This window comes from Taudactylus pleione, unplaced genomic scaffold (assembly GCF_031769625.1).
Source record: "Taudactylus pleione unplaced genomic scaffold, aTauple2 ptg000473l, whole genome shotgun sequence".
In the NCBI taxonomy this organism is placed as follows: domain Eukaryota; kingdom Metazoa; phylum Chordata; class Amphibia; order Anura; family Myobatrachidae; genus Taudactylus; species Taudactylus pleione.
Window position 1 is genome coordinate 11,268,415 of NW_028284875.1, and position 19,479 is coordinate 11,287,893.

Here is a 19,479-nt window from a genome sequence, read left to right on the forward strand (position 1 = left end):
GGGGGGGGGCGCAGCATATAGTTTGGTATAAAAAGAACGAAATTCTTCGACTATTTGTTTGCTAGAGGAAGTGTAAGAGCCGGTGGATGTGCGGAGTCTTTTAACCAGAGTGGACGGTCGTGGGCCCTTTAAAAGACTGGATAAGAGGCGTCCGATCCTATTGCCGTGCTTGTAAAATTTAAACCCTCTTTGGAATGTGTGCCTATCTCCCATGTCAGTTAGGATAGCGTCAAAATGGGTTTTACAACCCAAGTACAATTGCTTATGTGCGGGAGTAGGAGAAGTTTTAATCATGAAAAGGATTCTGTAAGTGCTTGTTGTGTAGACTTAAAAGTTTTCAAAAATCTTTTTCTATTATAACTGACATATGAAATGAATTCCCCTCTGAGTACTACCTTTGAGGTCTGCCAGAACAACAGAGGGTCTTCTTGCTCATGTGATTGATTATCCTGCTTGTAGTTTTGCCATGAGGAAATTTCAGTGAGGACATTAGGCTGGACGGAAAGCGCCATTGGCGAAATGGGCCTTTATCTACATTGACTGCAAGATCAACCCAGACCAATGCGTGATCTGAGAGACTTATTGGTTCGATGCAACTATCAAGTGATTTAAAAAATATGGAGTCGGACATCAAAATATAGTCCAGCCGGGATAATGAGCCATGGGCAGCCGACAAGCAGGAGTAATCTTTTTCAGTGGGATGCTTGGCTCTCCAAACATCAATGAGCTGCAGTTGTTGCATGACATACGGTATACCATATCTGGGCATGTGTGCAGATCGACTGGATGGGTGTTGACAATCCATCTCCTTTGATACTATTAAATTAAAATCTCCACATAAAATTACATTCTCATTACATATAGGGTATAGTTTTGAGAGAACAGATCCTAAAAATCTCTTGTCATACCGGTTAGGTGCATAAATAGTACAAATCACATAAGGTGCATCATAAATGGAAGTTTCCAGGATGGCATATCGACCCTCAGGATCTGTCTCAGTTCCAAGGACTGTAACAGGTAGATCATGTCTGGCCATCACCACCACACCTCTAGATTTGGAGTTGCATGGGGATGACGCCAATACTCTCCAACCCATCATATTAAGTTTAGCAACCTCTGTCGCAATTAGATGCGTCTCTTGTAAACACACCAAATCTAGATGTAATTTATTTAAATATATTAGAATTTTTTTTACACTTAATTGGGGAGTGGAATCCTCCCGCATTCCAAGTGCCAAATCTTATTTGTGACATAACGTTAATTTAAGACGATGCTAAGAGGATATGTGCTATAATTCCAATGAGCCAAAATATCAAACCTATCATAAGGACATGGAGAAGAGAAAAAGAAATACATATATGGACAGGGGGAGGGGAAGTGGACACAGTGGGGAAAAGACATACAATGGGGTAATAGTAACACAGCCGTTGTAAAAGGCGCTGACGAATACTTGTAATTACAAACAGGCTGTTTTGTTATCAAGATTGAGACTTCCGGTTGGCGCAGGTGGATAGGCGCCAATAATAAAGAGTCCTGGCCAGTGAACTCCTAACCAGACCCAGCAAAACAATAGTAATATATCCTTCAGCAAAGAATATTTTCACTTTTGTAAAACAACGTGTGTTATAACTGAATGTATTATTCATTGTTAACCAAAGGGGGTGACACAAGGTAATGAGTTAAACAACAATGTCAGTAGAACACATTATACTCAGACCCTCGTGGGTGAAGTAGGAGAAGACAGTGCGGAGTCTTTTTCGGATTGAAATAACTCCCGAGTATAAGCTTCAGCACGGGCGTATCTACCCATTGGCCAGGATGGCACTCGCCAGGGGCGCCGACCAAAGGGGGGGTGCCGCCCGGCAGTGCCACCAGTAGCCAAGGGGTGGACAAGTCCCCCGGGCCCACAAGTGTAGGGAAGACCGCAGTGATAGCGGTCTGCCCTACACCGTTTATAAACACACATCCGCCAGCGGCGGCTAATGAGAGTCAGACAGACTCTCATTTGCTGCTGCGTCGTCTGCTGAGGGAGCAGGCTGGAGCTCACTAATGAGCTCCGTGTGCCGACTCCCCCCGCAGCATGTGATGGGAGAGACGTCATACGTCATGACGTCTCTCCCATGCAGGAGAAGAGCGGCCGAGGCTCAGAGCAGACAGCGGCGTTCTCGTCAGGAGCGGGGATAAGGTAAGTTGAATTTTTTTTTGTTCTGTTTGTGTGTGTAAGCCTGGCACTACAGGGGGGGCACTGAAATAGGGGGTGGCCGCTACTGGGGGCACTTTATGGGGGGGTGCCCGCTACTGGGGGGTACTGTATAGGAGTGGCCACTACTGGGGGCAATTTATGGGGGTGGTCACTACTGGGAGCACTATATAGGGGTGGCCACTACTGTGGGCACTTTAGGGGGTGGGTGGCCACTACTGGGGGTACTCTATAGGGGTGGCCAATACTGGGGGCAATTTAGGGAGGGTGGCCACTACTGGGGGCACTGTATAGGGGGGGACTACTACTGGGGGGCACTGTATGGGGGGACTACTACTGGGGGCACTGTATAGGGGGGACTACTACGGGGGGCACTGTATTAGGGGGGACTACTACTGGGGGGGCACTGTATTGGGGGACTACTACTGAGGGCACTGTATAGGGGGGTACTACTGGGGGCACTGTATAGGGGGGGCTACTACTGGGGACAATGCAGCATAGGGGGGACTACTACTGGGGGATTACTATTGGGGGCACTGCATGGGGGGGTGGGCACCAGTCCATTACATTGCCAGGGGCGCTTGGATCACTAGATACACCCCTGAGCTTCTGCATCTGCTGCAGTGGTGAAATCTTTATATGTGTCGCCGTCGTATAATCTCAGACGTGCTGGGAATAATAAAGCAAACCGACGACCATGCTGGATTAAATTTTGGCAGATAGGGGAAAATTCCTTCCTAGCCTTGGTGACTTCTGTAGAAAAGTCTTGGACTAAAAATAGGCGGTGACCTTCCCATGTAAGGTTACGACATTTGCGGGATGCTGACCATATAATATCTTTATGGACATAATTCAGGCATCGGAATACGACAACTCGAGGTCGCCTGTCTGGAGTATTTCTTTGCGGCCCAAACGATGCGCTCTCTCCACAATAATATCCTGACAGATCTCAGCAACATCTAAACGTGCCGGGAGTTGTGTAGAAAATTTTTTAACAAGATCTGTCATTTAATGGTCTCCGGGAGACCTACGACTCTTAAATTGTTCCGACGTGACCTGTTCTCAAGGTCGGCGACTTTAGAAAGTAGTTGCTGGTGAGATTTATGTAATGTAATAAATTCAGCTTTCAAAGTGTTAAGTTTGTGAAAATTAGATCCAGACACATTTTCAGTTTCAGAGACTCTTTGAGAGATCTGCTGCATCTGGCCCTTTAAGGCAGACATTGTCTGCTGAAATATATCTGCCTGTTCCTGAAGCATAGGTCCCCATAAGTTATGAAAGAATCAGCGGTACCTGTAGCAGGCTCTGAGGATGTCTGAGCCACTTGCTGTGTAGAAATAGGAATCGATTCTCCCTGCTGCGGAGTCATGGCCGCCATCTTGGATTCGGAGGGGCGGCGGTCAGCGCGGTTCCTCTGTGATTTCCACAGCATTAAGGAGAGGAAATACTTTTCCATACAGGTAAGCGGGGTCTCGAGTGTCTGAGGAAGCTTCAGGGGGCAGATTGGAGGCTGTCAAACAGCCCTGTGGTATGTAATTCACCGGGTCTGGGGCGGAGCCCTAGCCACACACAGCTCACTGCATAGTGGGCGGAGCTGGAAGTCTACCTATGTTTATTTTTTTTAAATATTTTACAAAATCACAAGTAACAATATATAAAATTGTGGGATACAGACCACACACAACAAAAACCAAACACGGAGATAAACCCACAACATAATAGCAGTATTCAAAAAATATATACAATATAAAACAATTAAGATAACAGATACAGAGAAAAGTCCTGCACTAATAAAGACTAAAAAAAGGACGTACAAACAAGGGGAGGGGGGATAGGGAGGGGAGATAGGGAGGAGGGAAGGGTAGAGAGTAAATCAAAATCCCAAATAGAAAATAATTCCTGAGAGGCAGCAAGTAGCAGGAGCAGTTACACAGGCTCTATCAAGGGAGAAATTTCTGGCCTCAAGCAGCATATCTTAGGTATTCTCTAAAAGACTTGAATTCCGGCCATGGGTGCCAAGTGAAGATAAACTCCTGATTCCTCTCTGGGCTCACTCGGAGGTCCTCCATTGACATATACATATCTATACAGGCAAACCATTCCTTAAGTGTGGGGGCAGAAGTGGACTGCCAGCAAACCGGGATCACAGTTTTCGCGGCGCTATTGAAAAACTTTAGCAAGGACTTTTTATAAGTTGCCAGAGAATAAATTAAGAAGCAAAAACGAGGGGTCTGAGGGAATGTCGTCGCCCCAATAGACTTAGCAATATAGCAACAGAAATAACTTGGTCCCAGAAGGGTCGTAGGAGACCGCAGTCCCACCAAAAGTACAGTGGGGAGCCTGGCTCCCTATCACATCGCCAACATTTATACGGTAGCTCAGGAAACATCTTTGCTACCGTGAGAGGGCATCTGCACCAGCATGACAGAACTAGCATACGTATTTTGGAAAATTCTATTCCAGTCACAATCCTCTAAATTAAGTTAAAGGTCTCGCTCCCAATCTGTAGCATACTTGGAGGGGGGTTTGGCGGAGTACATGTGTGTAGCCCCTCGAGAGGAAATGCGCCGGGTGCAAAGGGGCCAGGCACATATCCTCAAAGGGGGTCAAGGGTCTGGTACTAGCCGCACAAATATCATTTCATTGTATAAAATGCTTCAATTGTAAAAATCTCCAAATCTCAGATGGAGGAAGAGCCTACTTGGCCTGTAGAGCAGAGAAGGAAGACAAGCTCCCCCCCATCAACCAGCTGGCCAACTCGCTGCACTCCTTGATGCCTCCATACCACAAACGCAGAGCCAGCAACCTCCTGCAGCTTGTGTTAACCCGGCGGCACAGGCTGCATTCCAGCGTCCAAAGTACGAAATCAAGCATACTGCCGCTTGTGTCAACCTGGCGGCACAGGCCACACATCAGTGACAACTAGCCAAGGTTTACCAGCCCTCAAGGTTGCTACACGGCTCAAAAGCCGCATCTTGTTCTACATCCCAAAGGCCACAACTAGCCAAGGTTTACCAGCCCTCAAGGCTGCTACACGGCACAAAGGCAGCATCTTGTGCTACGGCCCAAAGGCCACAACTAGCCAAGGACCAAGGCCTACCAGCCCTTAAGGTGCTACACGGCCCAAAGGCCGCATCATGTTCTACGGCCCAAAGGCCACAACTAGCCAAGGTTTACCAGGCCTCAAGTCTGCTACATGGCCCAAAGGCCGCATCTTGTTCAACGGCCCAAAGGCCACAACTAGCCAGCCCTCAAGCATGCTACACGGCTGCAGCTTTCCAAGTATTCCAGCCCTCAAGGCTGTTGCGGGACATTATAACATAACATTATCACCCACCCCAAAAAGAAAACTTTTTCATACGACGATCATAGTATTCATCCTTTCTTTTGTTCTTTTCTGTCATGGAGCCCGCTCAGAATCCTGCGCAAATACTAGCAGCTCAGATTCAGGTTCTGACCCAAAAGGTGCAAGAACTATCTCTTAGGGTTGAGGAGACTTGGGCTGGTCCAACTCATTCTACGGTAGTGGAGCCTAGATTGAATATGCCCGACCGGTTTTCTGGAAACCGCAAGGACTTCCTAAACTTCATGGAGAGTTGTAAATTCTATTTTAAGCTGTGACCTATATCCTCGGGCTCGGAGGTCCAACAAGTTGGGAATGTAATTTCCCTCTTACAGGGAGACCATCAAACTTGGGCCTGTGGCCTTCCTTCCACCTCTGCTGCATTACTGACTGTGGACTCTTCTTCACCACTCTGGGTCTGCTTTATGATGATCCAGACAAAGCAGCCACGGCTGAGGCAAGTCTCCGGTCTCTGAAGCAGGAGAACAGGGCTGCCGAGGATTACTGTACTGAGTTCCATAAGTGGGCCGTCGACTCTGGGTGGAATGACTCAGTTCTCCAGAGTCAGTTTCATTGGGGGTTTTCTAATCAGATAAAGGACATCTTGGTTCAATATCCTTTTCCAGAGAGCCTAGATGATTTGATGAGCCTGGCCATTCGCATCGACCGACGGCCCTGGGTAGAATTGAACTTGCCCTCTCTCCACGATCTCCTGTTTGAATGTCTCCGGCTGAACAAGAGCCAATGCAATTGGGGGCTTTCCGTCTTCCAACAGAGGAGAAGCGCAGGAGATGCACATTGGGTCTTTATCTTTAGTGTGGTGGTAAAGGACATATAGCCCAACTTTGTCCTGTTAAGTCGGGAAAAGGCAAGGTCTAGGTGTAATTGGAGAGTTATATCTAGGCCTTGTATCCATCTCTCCTGAAAATTCAGTCCTTATTCCCACAGTAATCAAGTCATCATGTGCTCAAGTTTCTGTTTCTGCCTTCGTGGATAGTGGAGCCGCAGATAACTTCATGGACCTGTCATTTTTTAAAACATTGGGCCTCACTCATGAACCCATATCTAATCCAGTCACAGTTATTGGTCTGGACAGCAGAAATCTCTCCAAGGTTCTGATTGCTTTCCTGACTCCTCCATTACAATTGGCTATCGGAGCTCTGCATCTAGAGGAATTATCATTTCTTTTACTTCAATTTCCACTTGCTCCTGTAGTACTGGGATTACCCTGGTTTAAGAGACATAACCCGGTGATCCAGTGTCAAACTGGCGAAATACTTCAGTGGGGGGTCCTCGTGTTTTTTACACTGCCTTTCTCGACCCATTCATCTAGCAGTGGCCATCCCATCACAGTCCTCGTCAATCCCTGCTTCCTATCGTGATCTGACTGAGGCATTTTCTAAGAAACAGGCTGACGTCCTTCCTCCTCATCGACCCTTCGACTAAGCTATCAATCTTTTACCTGATTCCAGACTTCCCAAAGGCAGGTTATTTGCATTGTCTGTCCCTGAGGGTAAAGCTATGCAGGAGTATATCCAAGAGGCTCTGGGAAGGAGCAAGCGTCTTTTTTGTCCAGAAAAAAGATGGATCACTCTGACCCTGCAATGATTTCCATGGATTAAACAAAATCACCATCAAGAACGCGTATCCCCTGCCGCTCATCTCTGTTCTCTACGATCAATTACGCAAATTTCTAAGGTCAACCACCGGGGAGGATGCAATCATATCCGCATCAGAGAAGGAGATGAGTGGAAGACGGCATTCAACACTCATTCAGGGCATTTCGAATACCTCGTCATGCCATTTGGTCTCTCCAACGCCCCAGCTGTCTTCCAAGACTTTATCAATGATGTCTTAAGAGATTTTCTTGGAGTCATTGCAGTAGTCTACTTAGATGATATCCTCATCTATTCCAAGTCCATGAAACAGCATCGACTGCACGTGAGACTGGTGTTGCAGAGACTTCTAGACAACAATTTTTATGCCAAGTTGGAGAAATGTGAATTTGAGGTGGAAGAGGTCTCCTACTCTGGTTACATCATTTCTTCTCACGGGTTTTCCATGGATCCAAACAAGGTGAAGGCTATCTTGGATTGGGAGCAACCAGCTTCGCTGAAGGCCATCCAGCATTTTCTTGGTTTTGCAAATTATTATCGCAGGTTTATTATATCCTTCTCAATGATTGTCTCATCCATCGTGGAATTAACAAAGAAGGGGGCTGATGTTGCTAATTGGTCCACCAGCGCCACTCAAGCTTTCAAGACGGCTTTTGTGTCTGCTCCTGTTCTTTGACATCCCAATCCGGATCTTCTATTTGTGGTTGAGGTAGACGCTTCCGAGATAGGAGTTGGCGCCATTCTTTCTCAAAGGGATATTAAAGATGGCAAGCTGCATCCATGCACCTTCTTCTCTCTGAAATTTGATTCGGCAGAGAGGAATTATGATGTGGGCAATCGAGAGCTTTTGGCCATTAAATGGGCATTTGAAGACTGGAGACATGGGTTAGAGTGGGGCTAATCATGTGGTTACTGTTCTGATGGACCATAAGAATCTATCCTATATCAAAACTGCCAAGAGGCTGAATGCTAGGCAAGCAAAATGGGCCCTGTTCATCACCCGCTTCAACTTTGTCATCTCCTTTCAAGCTGGTTCCAAGGATCTGAAGGCGGATGCCCTCTCACGTAGTTTTCCCATTGTTCATTCTCCTATTGTTTCGGAAGAAACCATCATTCCGGCTTCCCAAATTCATCTAGCCTTGACTAGAACCTTGGCGGATTCCCTCAAGCACTGCCAGTCCAAAGCTCCCTCTGAAAAGCCATCCGGATTGCTGTTTGTCCCTGAGAAGTCTCGTAAGGCAGTCCTGAATGACTTCCACACGTCCAAAGCTGTTGGTTAGCCTGGCATCTCTAGGACTCTTGAACTACTCTCCCATTCAGTTTGGTGGCAGTCCATGTCTCGGGATGTTCGGGAGTTTGTAGTGGCTTGTGACGTCTGTTCCAGGAATAAGACTCTCCGGACTACACCTTCTGGTCTGTTATTGTCCACTGTCTACTCCCTCAAAACCTTGGACCCATACTGCTATGGATTTCGTGATAGATCTTCCATCATCTTCCCGCAGTTTGGTCATCTGGACCATTGTTGACCGAAACTCTAAGATGGCTCATTTCGTTCTCCTCATAAAACTACCTTCAGCTAAAGAGCTGGCAGTACTCTTTATTCAACCTGGTTCTAGACCTAATGGGCTTCCATCAGATATTGGACCTCATTCAGAGTCGGTCGAAGCGGCCGCACGGTCGTACGCGAAAAGGGGCTGTATATATGCAAATGATTCCCTGGCAAGTTGCGTCCCTAAGTTCGGATCGGTAGCTGGCCGACCAAGGGGAGGAAGTGGTCGGAAGACAAAAAAATACGCCCCCTTCTCGTACGCATTGCACATCATCTCCAGGCATATAAGGATTAATCGAGACCATCGGCAACCATCGAAACTGGTCGTAGAGCTTAAGGTTGACCATACCCTCTCTTAAGCTCTACGATCATGTCAGTGTAAAAACCTCCCATATCACATGTGCCATGACGCTACTTTGTTAATTAGGCACTCCCATAAACCTTATGCACTCCCACAAAACGCCGTTCGCATAATTAGGCACACCTGCGTTCGGATCTCCACTCCCCCGTTTTCAAGCACCTTCCCCTGTTACCACCCACAAACGCCTCATTCTGTCACTCAAACTACCGACCTGGCAGTGTTCAAGGAGAGAGAAGTTTCTGATCGTAGCGGCTAGTTTGCGCACACGCATAGCGAACTTTATGCATGCGCAGTATAGCGAACATTGGTGGCGTACGACCGTGCGGCCGCTTCGACCGACTCTCATTGTCTCGGATCAAGGGACTCAATTTGTTGCCTGTTTTTGTGCTAATCTCGGTATCACTGTCAGACTGTCATCAGGTTATTATCCACTGTCCAACGAACAGACGGAGGGGGCCAATCAATCTTCGTAGCTGTACCTCCACTGTTTCATCTCCAAGTGTCAAAACGACTGGGTTCCTCTTCTGCCTTTTGCTGACTTTGCATTCAACAACTCCTGCCATTCTGCTTCTTCCGTTTCTCCTTTTTTCTGCAATTTTGGGACTCATCCTAACAGTAATTCCTTTGAGATGACATCAACCAGAACTCCTTCATCTTCATCTGTTTCTAGGTTACGGACAGTCTTGAGTAAGGTGCACCAATCTCTTCTCCAAGTATCCGGACGTTCCATGGTTTGGGCTGACAAACGTCGCAGGCCCTGTAACTTCAAAGGTGGGAGACTTGGTTTGGCTGTCCTCTAGGAACATTAATCTTCGCCAGAGATCACAGAAGTTAGGCCCCAAATTGATTGGCCCCTTTAGAATCATTCACAAGTTAATCATGTGGCCTTTCGACTGAAATGACCCAGTACTCTCAGGATTAACAACACATTTCATTGTTCACTCCTGAAGCTGGTTTTCTTATCCTCTAGGATTACTCCTAGGCATTCAGTCAGGCCTCCACCGGTGCTCATCCAGGGTCGCCAGGAGTTTGTTGTGGAAAAAATCCTTGACTCCAGAATTTCACGAGGTTGCCTTTAGTTTATAGTCCACTGGAAGGGGTATGGTCAAGCACTGAGTTCTCTTGTCTGCTTTGTTATTCCTGCCATTTGTGTCATCCAGGCGGCACGGTCCACAAACCAACTTCCTGCCGTTCGTGTCATCTAGGTGGCACGGCCCGCATACAAACCTCCTACCTTTTGTATCAACCCGGCGGCACAGGCCGCACTCCAGTGTCCAAAGTACGCAATCAAGCATATTGCCACTTGTGTCAACCCGGGGGCACAAGCCACACATCAGCAACAACTAGCCAAGGTTTACCAGCACTCAAGGCTGCTACCCAGCTCAAAAGCCGCATCTTGTTCTACGGCCCAAAGGCCACAACTAGCCAAGGCTTACCAGCCCTCAAGGCTGCTACCCGGCTCAAAGTTCGCATCTTGTTCAATGGCCCAAAGGCCACAACTAGCCAAGACCTACCAGCCCTTAAGGTTGCTACACAAGTATTCCAGCCCTCAAGGCTGTTGCGGGACTAATCCATGGAGGTATCTCTATCCATAACAACGACACATTCACTGCTTCAGATTTAGAAAAGTCCACTTCAAAATTAGATAGGGTACCAAATTGCGGCCTAAGATTAGGGATCGAAACAACTGGGTTTGACAAGATAGGAAGTAGGTCGTCTGCAAACAGTGCTAATTTATAGTCCGCATCACCCACTTTAAGACCAGTGATATTAGAATTAAGTCTGATGGTACATGCTAGAGCTTCCATACATAGCATTCCCACTAGGCTGTTTTAGCGGGGCGCGGTGCCCTGCCCTCTTCTGGAGCACCCAGTCCCTCCTTCTGGAGGGCCCAAGCGGCCTGCCCTTACCGCGCAGTGCCCTGCTAAAACAGCTGTCTCCACCTGCGGGTCGCAGTGTCCCACGGGTGGGGAAATGTGCGGTGACCCGGTCGCCGCCGGTCAAAGCATGTGCCCGGCATCTATTCTTCCTTTCAGCAGCGCTTGGGGGCTGCCCGGCGTGTCTGTAATTGTCGGGCACGCCCCCTAGAGTGACAAAAAGGGGGCAAATTTTATAGACACGCCCACTTTTCAATGGCTATACCCCCTTTTGGGAGCATGGCGCGAGCTAGAGTGAACATTACATATAAAATAGGGGAAAGGGGACACCCCTGTCTAGTGCTGTTTTTAATCTGAAAGGGCCTCACTAATCCTAATAAGGGCAGTGGGGGAGCAATAAAGTGCCAGTAGCCAATGTAGGCCTACAGGACCAAGACCCAGATGTCTCAAAACCCCTTCCATAAATATCCAGCTGATTCTCAGCATCCGTTGAAAGCATCACCACTGGGACGGAGCCACCAGAAGCCAGATGAATGAGATCTATAGCTTTGATAGTATTATAACGTGCCTCCCTCCCAGGAACAAAACCCACTTGGTCCGAGTGTATTAGGTCAGGAAGCAAAGTCTTAATTCTATTAGCAATAAGTTTTGCAACAATATAACATCAGTATTAAGAAGGGATATCGGGCAATAACTAGCACACAGAGCCGGATCTTTACCTTCGCTCGTCGCGTCTGGCGCATGCGCACGATGGAGCTCCCTCCATCGTGCGCATGCTCAGTCCAGAACATCGACCCACTTGCGAGCGGACAGCCGCTCGCGAGTGGGTCTGAATCAGGCCCAAGGTGTGTAAAGATAAATCAATAAGTGTTAATGAGATGTAAAAGAATTAAAATGACATAAATAATACACAAACGCATAGAAAAGTGAAAAAATATTCTATGTGAATTAAGTGGTGATGCCATGAGCAAGGTCCAACCAGAACAATCCCGGGGGCCCCACTCCCAAACGCTCACCCCAAAATAATTATTGCTACATAATAGTAGCACCCACTCTGGGTCATATAATAACAAATTGATGTACTGCATGATAACAGTACATGAGCTGAGAGCTAACTTACCTTGGAGGTACCCCAAAAAACCTCCACATGGCACTATAAGGATCAGCACCTCGTCCTAATGCTGACTCCTTTCATGCCTCCAAACTGCAAGCAAACAATATGGTAGTTGCTCAATCAGCTTAATATACTACAGGTGCTTGTAAAGGGTGGGGTTTACACTGAACATAGAAAAAAGAAAATTGCCCTCCAGCACACTGCAGATAAATCAAAAATACTTGAATCCTACATGATAATAGAAATTCAGAGGTATTGGTTTACATACATTTGCAAATATATGAATAAGCGCTGGGCCGTCGTCAAGGCTCCTCTATACCAGCGTCCCTAAAATTAAGGGGTTCACGTCCGAGAAGCAAGGCACCCCAAAAAATTCCAGCCTATCCTTTAACACTTCACTATCACCTTTTTTCCCCTTTTCGTGTGATGCCCTGGGGGTGGTCCTTGGCTGGAATTTTTTGGGGTGCCTTGCTTCTCGGAGGTGAACCCCTTAATTTTAGGGATGCTGGTATAGAGGAGCCTTGACGATGGCCCAGCGCTTATTCATCTATTTGCAAATGTATGTAAACCAATACCTCTGAATTTCTATTATCATGTAGGATTCAAGTATTTTTTATTTATCTGCAGTGTGCTGGAGGGCAATTTTCTTTTTTGTATGTTCAGTGTAAACCCCGCCCTTTACAAGCACCTGTAGTATATATAGTTTTGATGTCTTCAGTAATAATTTCAAAATCAAAAAACATTGAATGAGAAGGTGTGTCCAAACTTTTGACTAGTTCTCGCTCTCTCTTTTCTCTCTCTCTGTATATATATATATATATATATATATATATATATATATATATACACACACACACAAACACATATATATCCAGTCCAGATTTCCAGCCTCTGGAAGCAGCAGATGACGTCACCACATCTAACGTATTAATAAGTGACAACGCCTAATAAGTGAGACGTGGTGATGTCATCCACTGCTTTGAGGCTGGAAATTTACCCTGAGACCTGGACTTACTGTGACCACAATTCCTGAGGTTTGTTGAGAGAAATGTTCTGAGTTCAATAGAGTTCCTTAAAATAACTGAACTTCAGTTGCTCTGACTTTAAGTAATGCTTAGTGTGCGTCTTCTGGTCAATGTAAGCTACGGCTGCTTTATTGGGACTCTGTACAGTAATATGCATCTAGGGTCACTTTTAGGGACAGGGACATTGCAGCATAGTAATAGAGATGTGTCCACATACATCTATCCTCCGTGTGCTACAAGTTGCTCCACACATAGCGCAGGAGTGCTGTGTGACTCGGTAGCGCTGAGCGTCTTTTTGTGTATCTATTTTTACCTTCAAATGCATCTTATTGGCACAAGCAGCTTCTGCTGATTAAAATTATATGCAGCATGCCTATGTTCTGTGAGCGAGTGCGGGTGTATCTGCAAGCGAATCACTACGTTACAGTGTTACAGTCGCTGATACTATAACGCACTGGCTCACAGAACATAGGCATGCTGCATATCATTTTAATCAGCAGAAGCTGTTTGTGCTATCAATTCGCATCACTTTAATTCAGAAGCTTTGAAGGTAAAAAGTCGCATAAAAGACACTCGCACTACCAAGTCACACCATATTAGTACAGTACATGCAAACACATTCATCACGTCTCAGTGAAAGCTGTGCGTGCCTCTAACCCCTGTCTCAGCCCTTGAGACAAAAATATATATTTTTTTTTTAAAGTACAGGATTCACACATTTACTGTACTGCAATTATTTAATACTTTATTACACATTCATTTACAGCCCTGATTCCATGACCAAAATGCTGTACTATAGTGTACCGAATCACAGCTTCTGTCAGTCAATCATCGGGCGGTAATACAGAAAATGCATTGGAAATCTGACGCATGCGCTGTGTAGTTTAGGAAAAGTGACACCTGGTGGACAAAAAGTTGTATTACACGATATGACTTTTTTCCAGTGCTAGGCTGCCTTTCGTTACGAAACATTCTGTGTGCCACGACTCAAGGCTACAATGTTGCGCAAGATGCATGGTGCGCTACATAGCTGAATGGAGCAACAAACTAGCTGGGCACATCTCTAACAGCTGATATATGGCTGCTACTTTTAACTCTGATGGACGTGAGCATTATTACAAGTAAAAGTGTTTTTATACTATCTCACATTGGGCCTGATTCAGATATGTACATAAATCCAATGGTTTACATACATATTCATATTTTGTTGGTCTGCGCATATGAATATGACTCCTCTGACTCAGACCTCGGCACTCCCAGGAAACGGTGGTGACATGCCTCCATTTCCAGGAATGCAAGCCAGTGCAGGGGTGGAGGTAGATGCATATATCTTGGCCTTACTCAGGGGCTTGAGGCAGACCGTCCGAGTAAGCTTCAGCTTGCAATGTTGATCAAATGCTATGTCTTTGGGCGCAGCACTCGGATCTCCAATGCTAGCTGGAGGTGTCTTTCACACACACACACACACACACACACACACACACACACACACACATAGAGAGATACACCAGGGCCAGTGCTAGGCTTTGCTGCACCCAGCGCCGTCCTGTGTTGCCGCCCCTTCCCACCTCCGTTCCCTCCCCCTGTGCATATATCATCAAAATAGCGCTGGGTGTCAAAATAGCGTTGGGGTCTGTCGCCGGATCCCGTGGTGATCCGGGCGACAGACCAGCTTGCACATGCTTGGAGCCGCTAGTGATATACACGCACACACTAGCAAAGGGACCGGGCATATGATGGGTCACCCTCAGTCTGCCCGCAGCCCACCCCGTCTCCCGCTCTGCCCTACCCCATCTCTATACGCTGCTCTGCTCCTCTCTCTGCCTGCTGTTCTGTCTTGCCTGTTGCTCTGCCACCCCCACATTCTGTCCTGCCCCCTCTTCCTTCCCATACTGACTCCCTTCCTGGCGGCCCCTCCTCCTCCTCTCCGTCTAGGTTGCAGGCTAGAGTCTATACCATCTCCCGAACAGTGGGAGATGTTGGACGGGCAGCGCACATGCATGTTGGAGTTGGTACAAAGAGGTTTAGAAAATCAGCAAGACTATTTAGGAACAGCGGGCCTGATTCAAACGGACGCAATGCTGATATTTACACAGAACAAGCAATTGTTTGCTAATGCACATGCGCGAATGGCACACTGCTTACGGGCAGCAATTGTTTTGTGAGTACGTTAGTAAAGTGACTGACAGCTAGTCAGCATTGGGGGTGGTAATGGGGGTGGCTAGCAGAAAGCAGGCGGGTCTTAATAATTAAACGCCATTTTATTGGCGTGCATAAATTAGTAATTGCGATCTCCTGTGCAGCATGAGAGCTCTCTGCGTGTCAGGAGAGCTGCAGTGTTTGCAGCTGGTCAGACTTACAACATATGCAGCATTGCTGCCCGATGTGCGTAAATGGTACCAATGTTTACGCTTTTGCACGTCGTTGGACAGATATAAGGAGGTAGCAGTGGGCATCCCTATGCCTGGCTGTACTTGGGAAGGCATTAGCATATTTTAGCAACTGCGATCCGTGAGAGAATGCAGCTGCGATTACATTACCGTCCGTCACTGAATCAGGCCCAGTATACAGAGATATCAAGCGCATAATAACATTTAAAGAAATAGAAATAAATGTTGACATTTTTTTCATTAAGCAACTTTAATAAAGAAATTGTATATTTGTTAAGACATGAGTATTTTTATAGATAGAATGCTGAACTTACATTATAATTGAAGGGTCGCTACTTTGTCGACTCAAGTGATAAGAAAGTGCTACTAAAAGGCCACAGAATGTAGAAAAAAGAGGTGGTATATGTCTAATATCCCAGGGTTCCTAAATATAAAACAAATGTTATTAATAAGCAATTATATAGATACTTAAAAAAAAGTAAAAACGAGCACATTGTATTACCATTTATATTTTCCATGGATCAAATATGTAATGGAGTCATTAAAGCCTTGGTCCTGCTTGTTGCTCTCACAGAAACATTAATGACTCACTATTAATCAGTTTTTAATGCTTTTTTCTTTTAATAATCAAGGGCAATAAAGCCCTCCAATGGCATTAGTGAATGCTAATAGTGAATCCAGTATTGATAACAGGACTGCTGGAATGACATACCACATTGCTGTGCTACTTATTATACATTGCTGTCCTTTCAACACAGCATGTCAGGTATTACAGAACACAGGGCATATTTTGACAGTTATACTGTTAGAGAGGGTGGCATTATGAAGTGCATAACACAGAATTGAACAGATGTGTTTTAATGCACCTTTTGGAAGGGAAAATATTTGAGGGTAGTTGCATGTACAGCTTTAGGGAGCCCAGAAACAGCACAGTGAATGCTAGACAACGCCCAGTGGACTTAGGCCTTCATTCAGAGCCGTACGCTCTGAGCAGAGCGCACGCTCTGAATGAGGGCCGCCCTCCATAATTATGGAGCATCCTCCTGGACGCTCGTATAGCTGTGGGTCACCACCCACAGCCTATACGAGCGTGCAGTTTGATGGCCGCGATGGTCTTGACCATCGCCACTGCGAGCCAGAGCCTACGGTTGAGTTTTTCAACCGCAAGGCCCGGAGTGATTTTGGCTCTATCAGAGCCAAAATCACTCCCACTGACATCACTAGTGATGTCAGTGGGCCGGCTTCTGACGGTAGGCGTTCCCTTGGGAACGCCCCCGTCAGGGAGGCACGCCCCCGGCACGCCCACCAAAGGGGGCGTGCTGTCAATCAACATCGACAGCACGCCCCCTTTGATCAGACACAACGAGCGAAGGAAAGTCCTTCGCTCGTCGCGTCTGGCGCATGCGCACGACGGAGCTCCCGCCGTCGTGCGCATGCGCAGTGCACAACATCGACCCACTTGCGAGCGGACAGCCGGTCTGACAGTGGGTCTGAATCAGGCCCTTAGTAAGAAGAGAGCATCACTACCAACAAAAACTGTGCATTAAGGGCCTGTTGTAGAGATGTATGCAATGGCGATTTCTACACAGAACTATTCATTTTACGGTAATGCACATGCTTCAAAGACGCACACGCGATTGCACACGCACGGAGAACCCATTAGCAAAGGGAGTGACAGATAGTCAGCGTTTGGGGGAGGTAACGGGGAGTGGCTAGAAAAACGCAGGTGTGTGTTACGATTTAATTGCTGTTACAAGGGCGTGCATAAATTAGCCATTGTGTTCTCTTACGCAGCCTGAGAGCTATCTACGTTTTAGGAGAGGAGCTGTATTTGAGAGAGGTCAGAGGTCAGACCTCAAGGATGGTCAATGTTACAGGTATTTACGCTGGTAAGCAATGTCGGACGCAGATGAGAACGCAGCAATGGGAGTCCCTATGCTCGGGCAAGCTTTGGAATTATTAGCATATTTTTGAAGCTATGATTGGTGCGCAATCGCCGCGGCGATCGCATTAGCGTGAATCAGACCCTAAGCTGTCTGATAAACAGGTATATTTCTGCAAAAACTACTGTGTTTCTCCGATAATAAGACCCACCCTGAAAATAAGCCCTACCCTTACTTTTGAAAAACGGTCCAAAATAAGCCCTAGCCCGAAAATAAGTCCTAACAAAATCCCCATTTTGTCTGGTCCCTGCGCTACACTAAAATGCCCCAGCTCCGCCCCCCGCATGAAATGGATGCCGCTGTTAAAAGATTTAATAGTGGCATCCACTCACAGCTGCAGCGTCTCACTCTCTCACAGTGAGCGCGTGGCAGCATCATTTACAGCAGCGCCGCGGTGGATAGTAGAGAAAAAGAGGAAAAAAAATAAAGGTAAGGAAAGAATTGTAAAGCAGGACTGAGGGTATGATGGGGATAAAAGCAGGACTGAGGGCATGATGGGGATAAAAGCAGGACTGAGGGCATGATGGGGATAAAAGCAGGACTGAGGGTATGATGGGGATAAAAGCAGGACTGAGGGCATGATGGGGATAAAAGCAGGACTGAGGGTATGATGGGGATAAAAGCAGGACTGAGGGCATGATGGGGATAAAAGCAGGACTGAGGGCATGATGGGGATAAAAACAGGACTGAGGGCATGATGGGGATAAAAGCAGGACTGAGGGTATGATGGGGATAAAAGCAGGACTGAGGGTATGATGGGGATAAAAGCAGGACTGAGGGCATGATGGGGATAAAAGCAGGACTGAGGGCATGATGGGGATAAAAGCAGGACTGAGGGCATGATGGGGATAAAAGCAGGACTGAGGGCATGATGGGGATAAAAGCAGGACTGAGGGCATGATGGGGATAAAAGCAGGACTGAGGGCATGATGGGGATAAAAGCAGGACTGAGGGTATGATGGGGATAAAAGCAGGACTGAGGGCATGATGGGGGTAAAAACAGGACTGAGGGCATGATGGGGATAAAAGCAGGACTGAGGGCATGATGCGGATAAAAGCAGGACTGAGGGCATGATGGGGATAATAGAAGGAGTGAGGGCATGATGGGGATAAAAGCAGGACTGAGGGCATGATGGGGATAAAAGCAGGACTGAGGGCATGATGGGGATAAAAGCAGGACTGAGGGCATGATGGGGATAAAAGCAGGACTGAGGGTATGATGGGGATAAAAGCAGGACTGAGGGTATGATGGGGATAAAAGCAGGACTGAGGGCAAGATGGGGATAAAAACAGGACTGAGGGCATGATGGGGATAAAAGCAGGACTGAGGGTATGATGGGGATAAAAGCAGGACTGAGGGTATGATGAGGATAAAAGCGGGACTGAGGGTATGATGGGGATAAAAGCAGTACATGACCATTTTTGAATAAAGGTAGATTTTTTTTTGTTCACACTTACCTGTTTATTGAAATTGCTGTCAATGTTAATTAAAATAAGCTCTACCCCAAAAATAAGCCCTATGGAGTTTTTTTGACCCAAAAAAAAAAATAAGCTGCAAAGGATGTAGGTGGAATGGTGCCAGGTACACATTAAAACATAGGGATTATGTAAATATAAATCTTTTAATATGATGCAAAAATCGATAAATAGTGCTAATCAGCAGGAGGCAATGTAGCAATGAAAAACATGTACAAATGTAAAAATATATCTGCAACACTAAATATGTGAAAAGGAGGATAATGTCCTGTAGCAACTGCAACAATAGTAGCAAAAGGATAAATGTAACTGAACAAATGAGTGTCCGTTCCAAGGAGTATATAAAGCTCCAAAAAATAATATATTGTCAGTGCTGGTTAGCAGCCATGGATTTGACAGAAATGGTGGAAATACCCTGGAAGTGAAACTGTCATATAGTCTGAATGGCATATGTACCACTCCTGAAGATTAATAGCTCATATTAGATACGCTCACCTCTCAGCCGTGATATGTGAACTCTCCAGGGAAGGATGCGGTGCCAGCCTGAGGGTTGAGTGGAAGTGCTAATGCATGTATGGGAGCACT

General features: G+C 46.5%; 1 protein-coding gene across 1 annotated transcript in view; it reads right to left on the reverse strand.

The window, feature by feature from the left end:
* PCNX2 (pecanex 2) overlaps nucleotides 1-19,479 on the reverse strand; it is a 449,190-nt gene that overhangs the window by 235,944 nt on the left and 193,767 nt on the right. Inside the window, exon 16 of the mRNA XM_088448947.1 lies at nucleotides 15,790-15,899. Within this exon, the coding sequence (XP_088305073.1) occupies nucleotides 15,790-15,899 (110 nt within the window). The remainder of the gene's footprint in view (nucleotides 1-15,789; nucleotides 15,900-19,479) is intronic.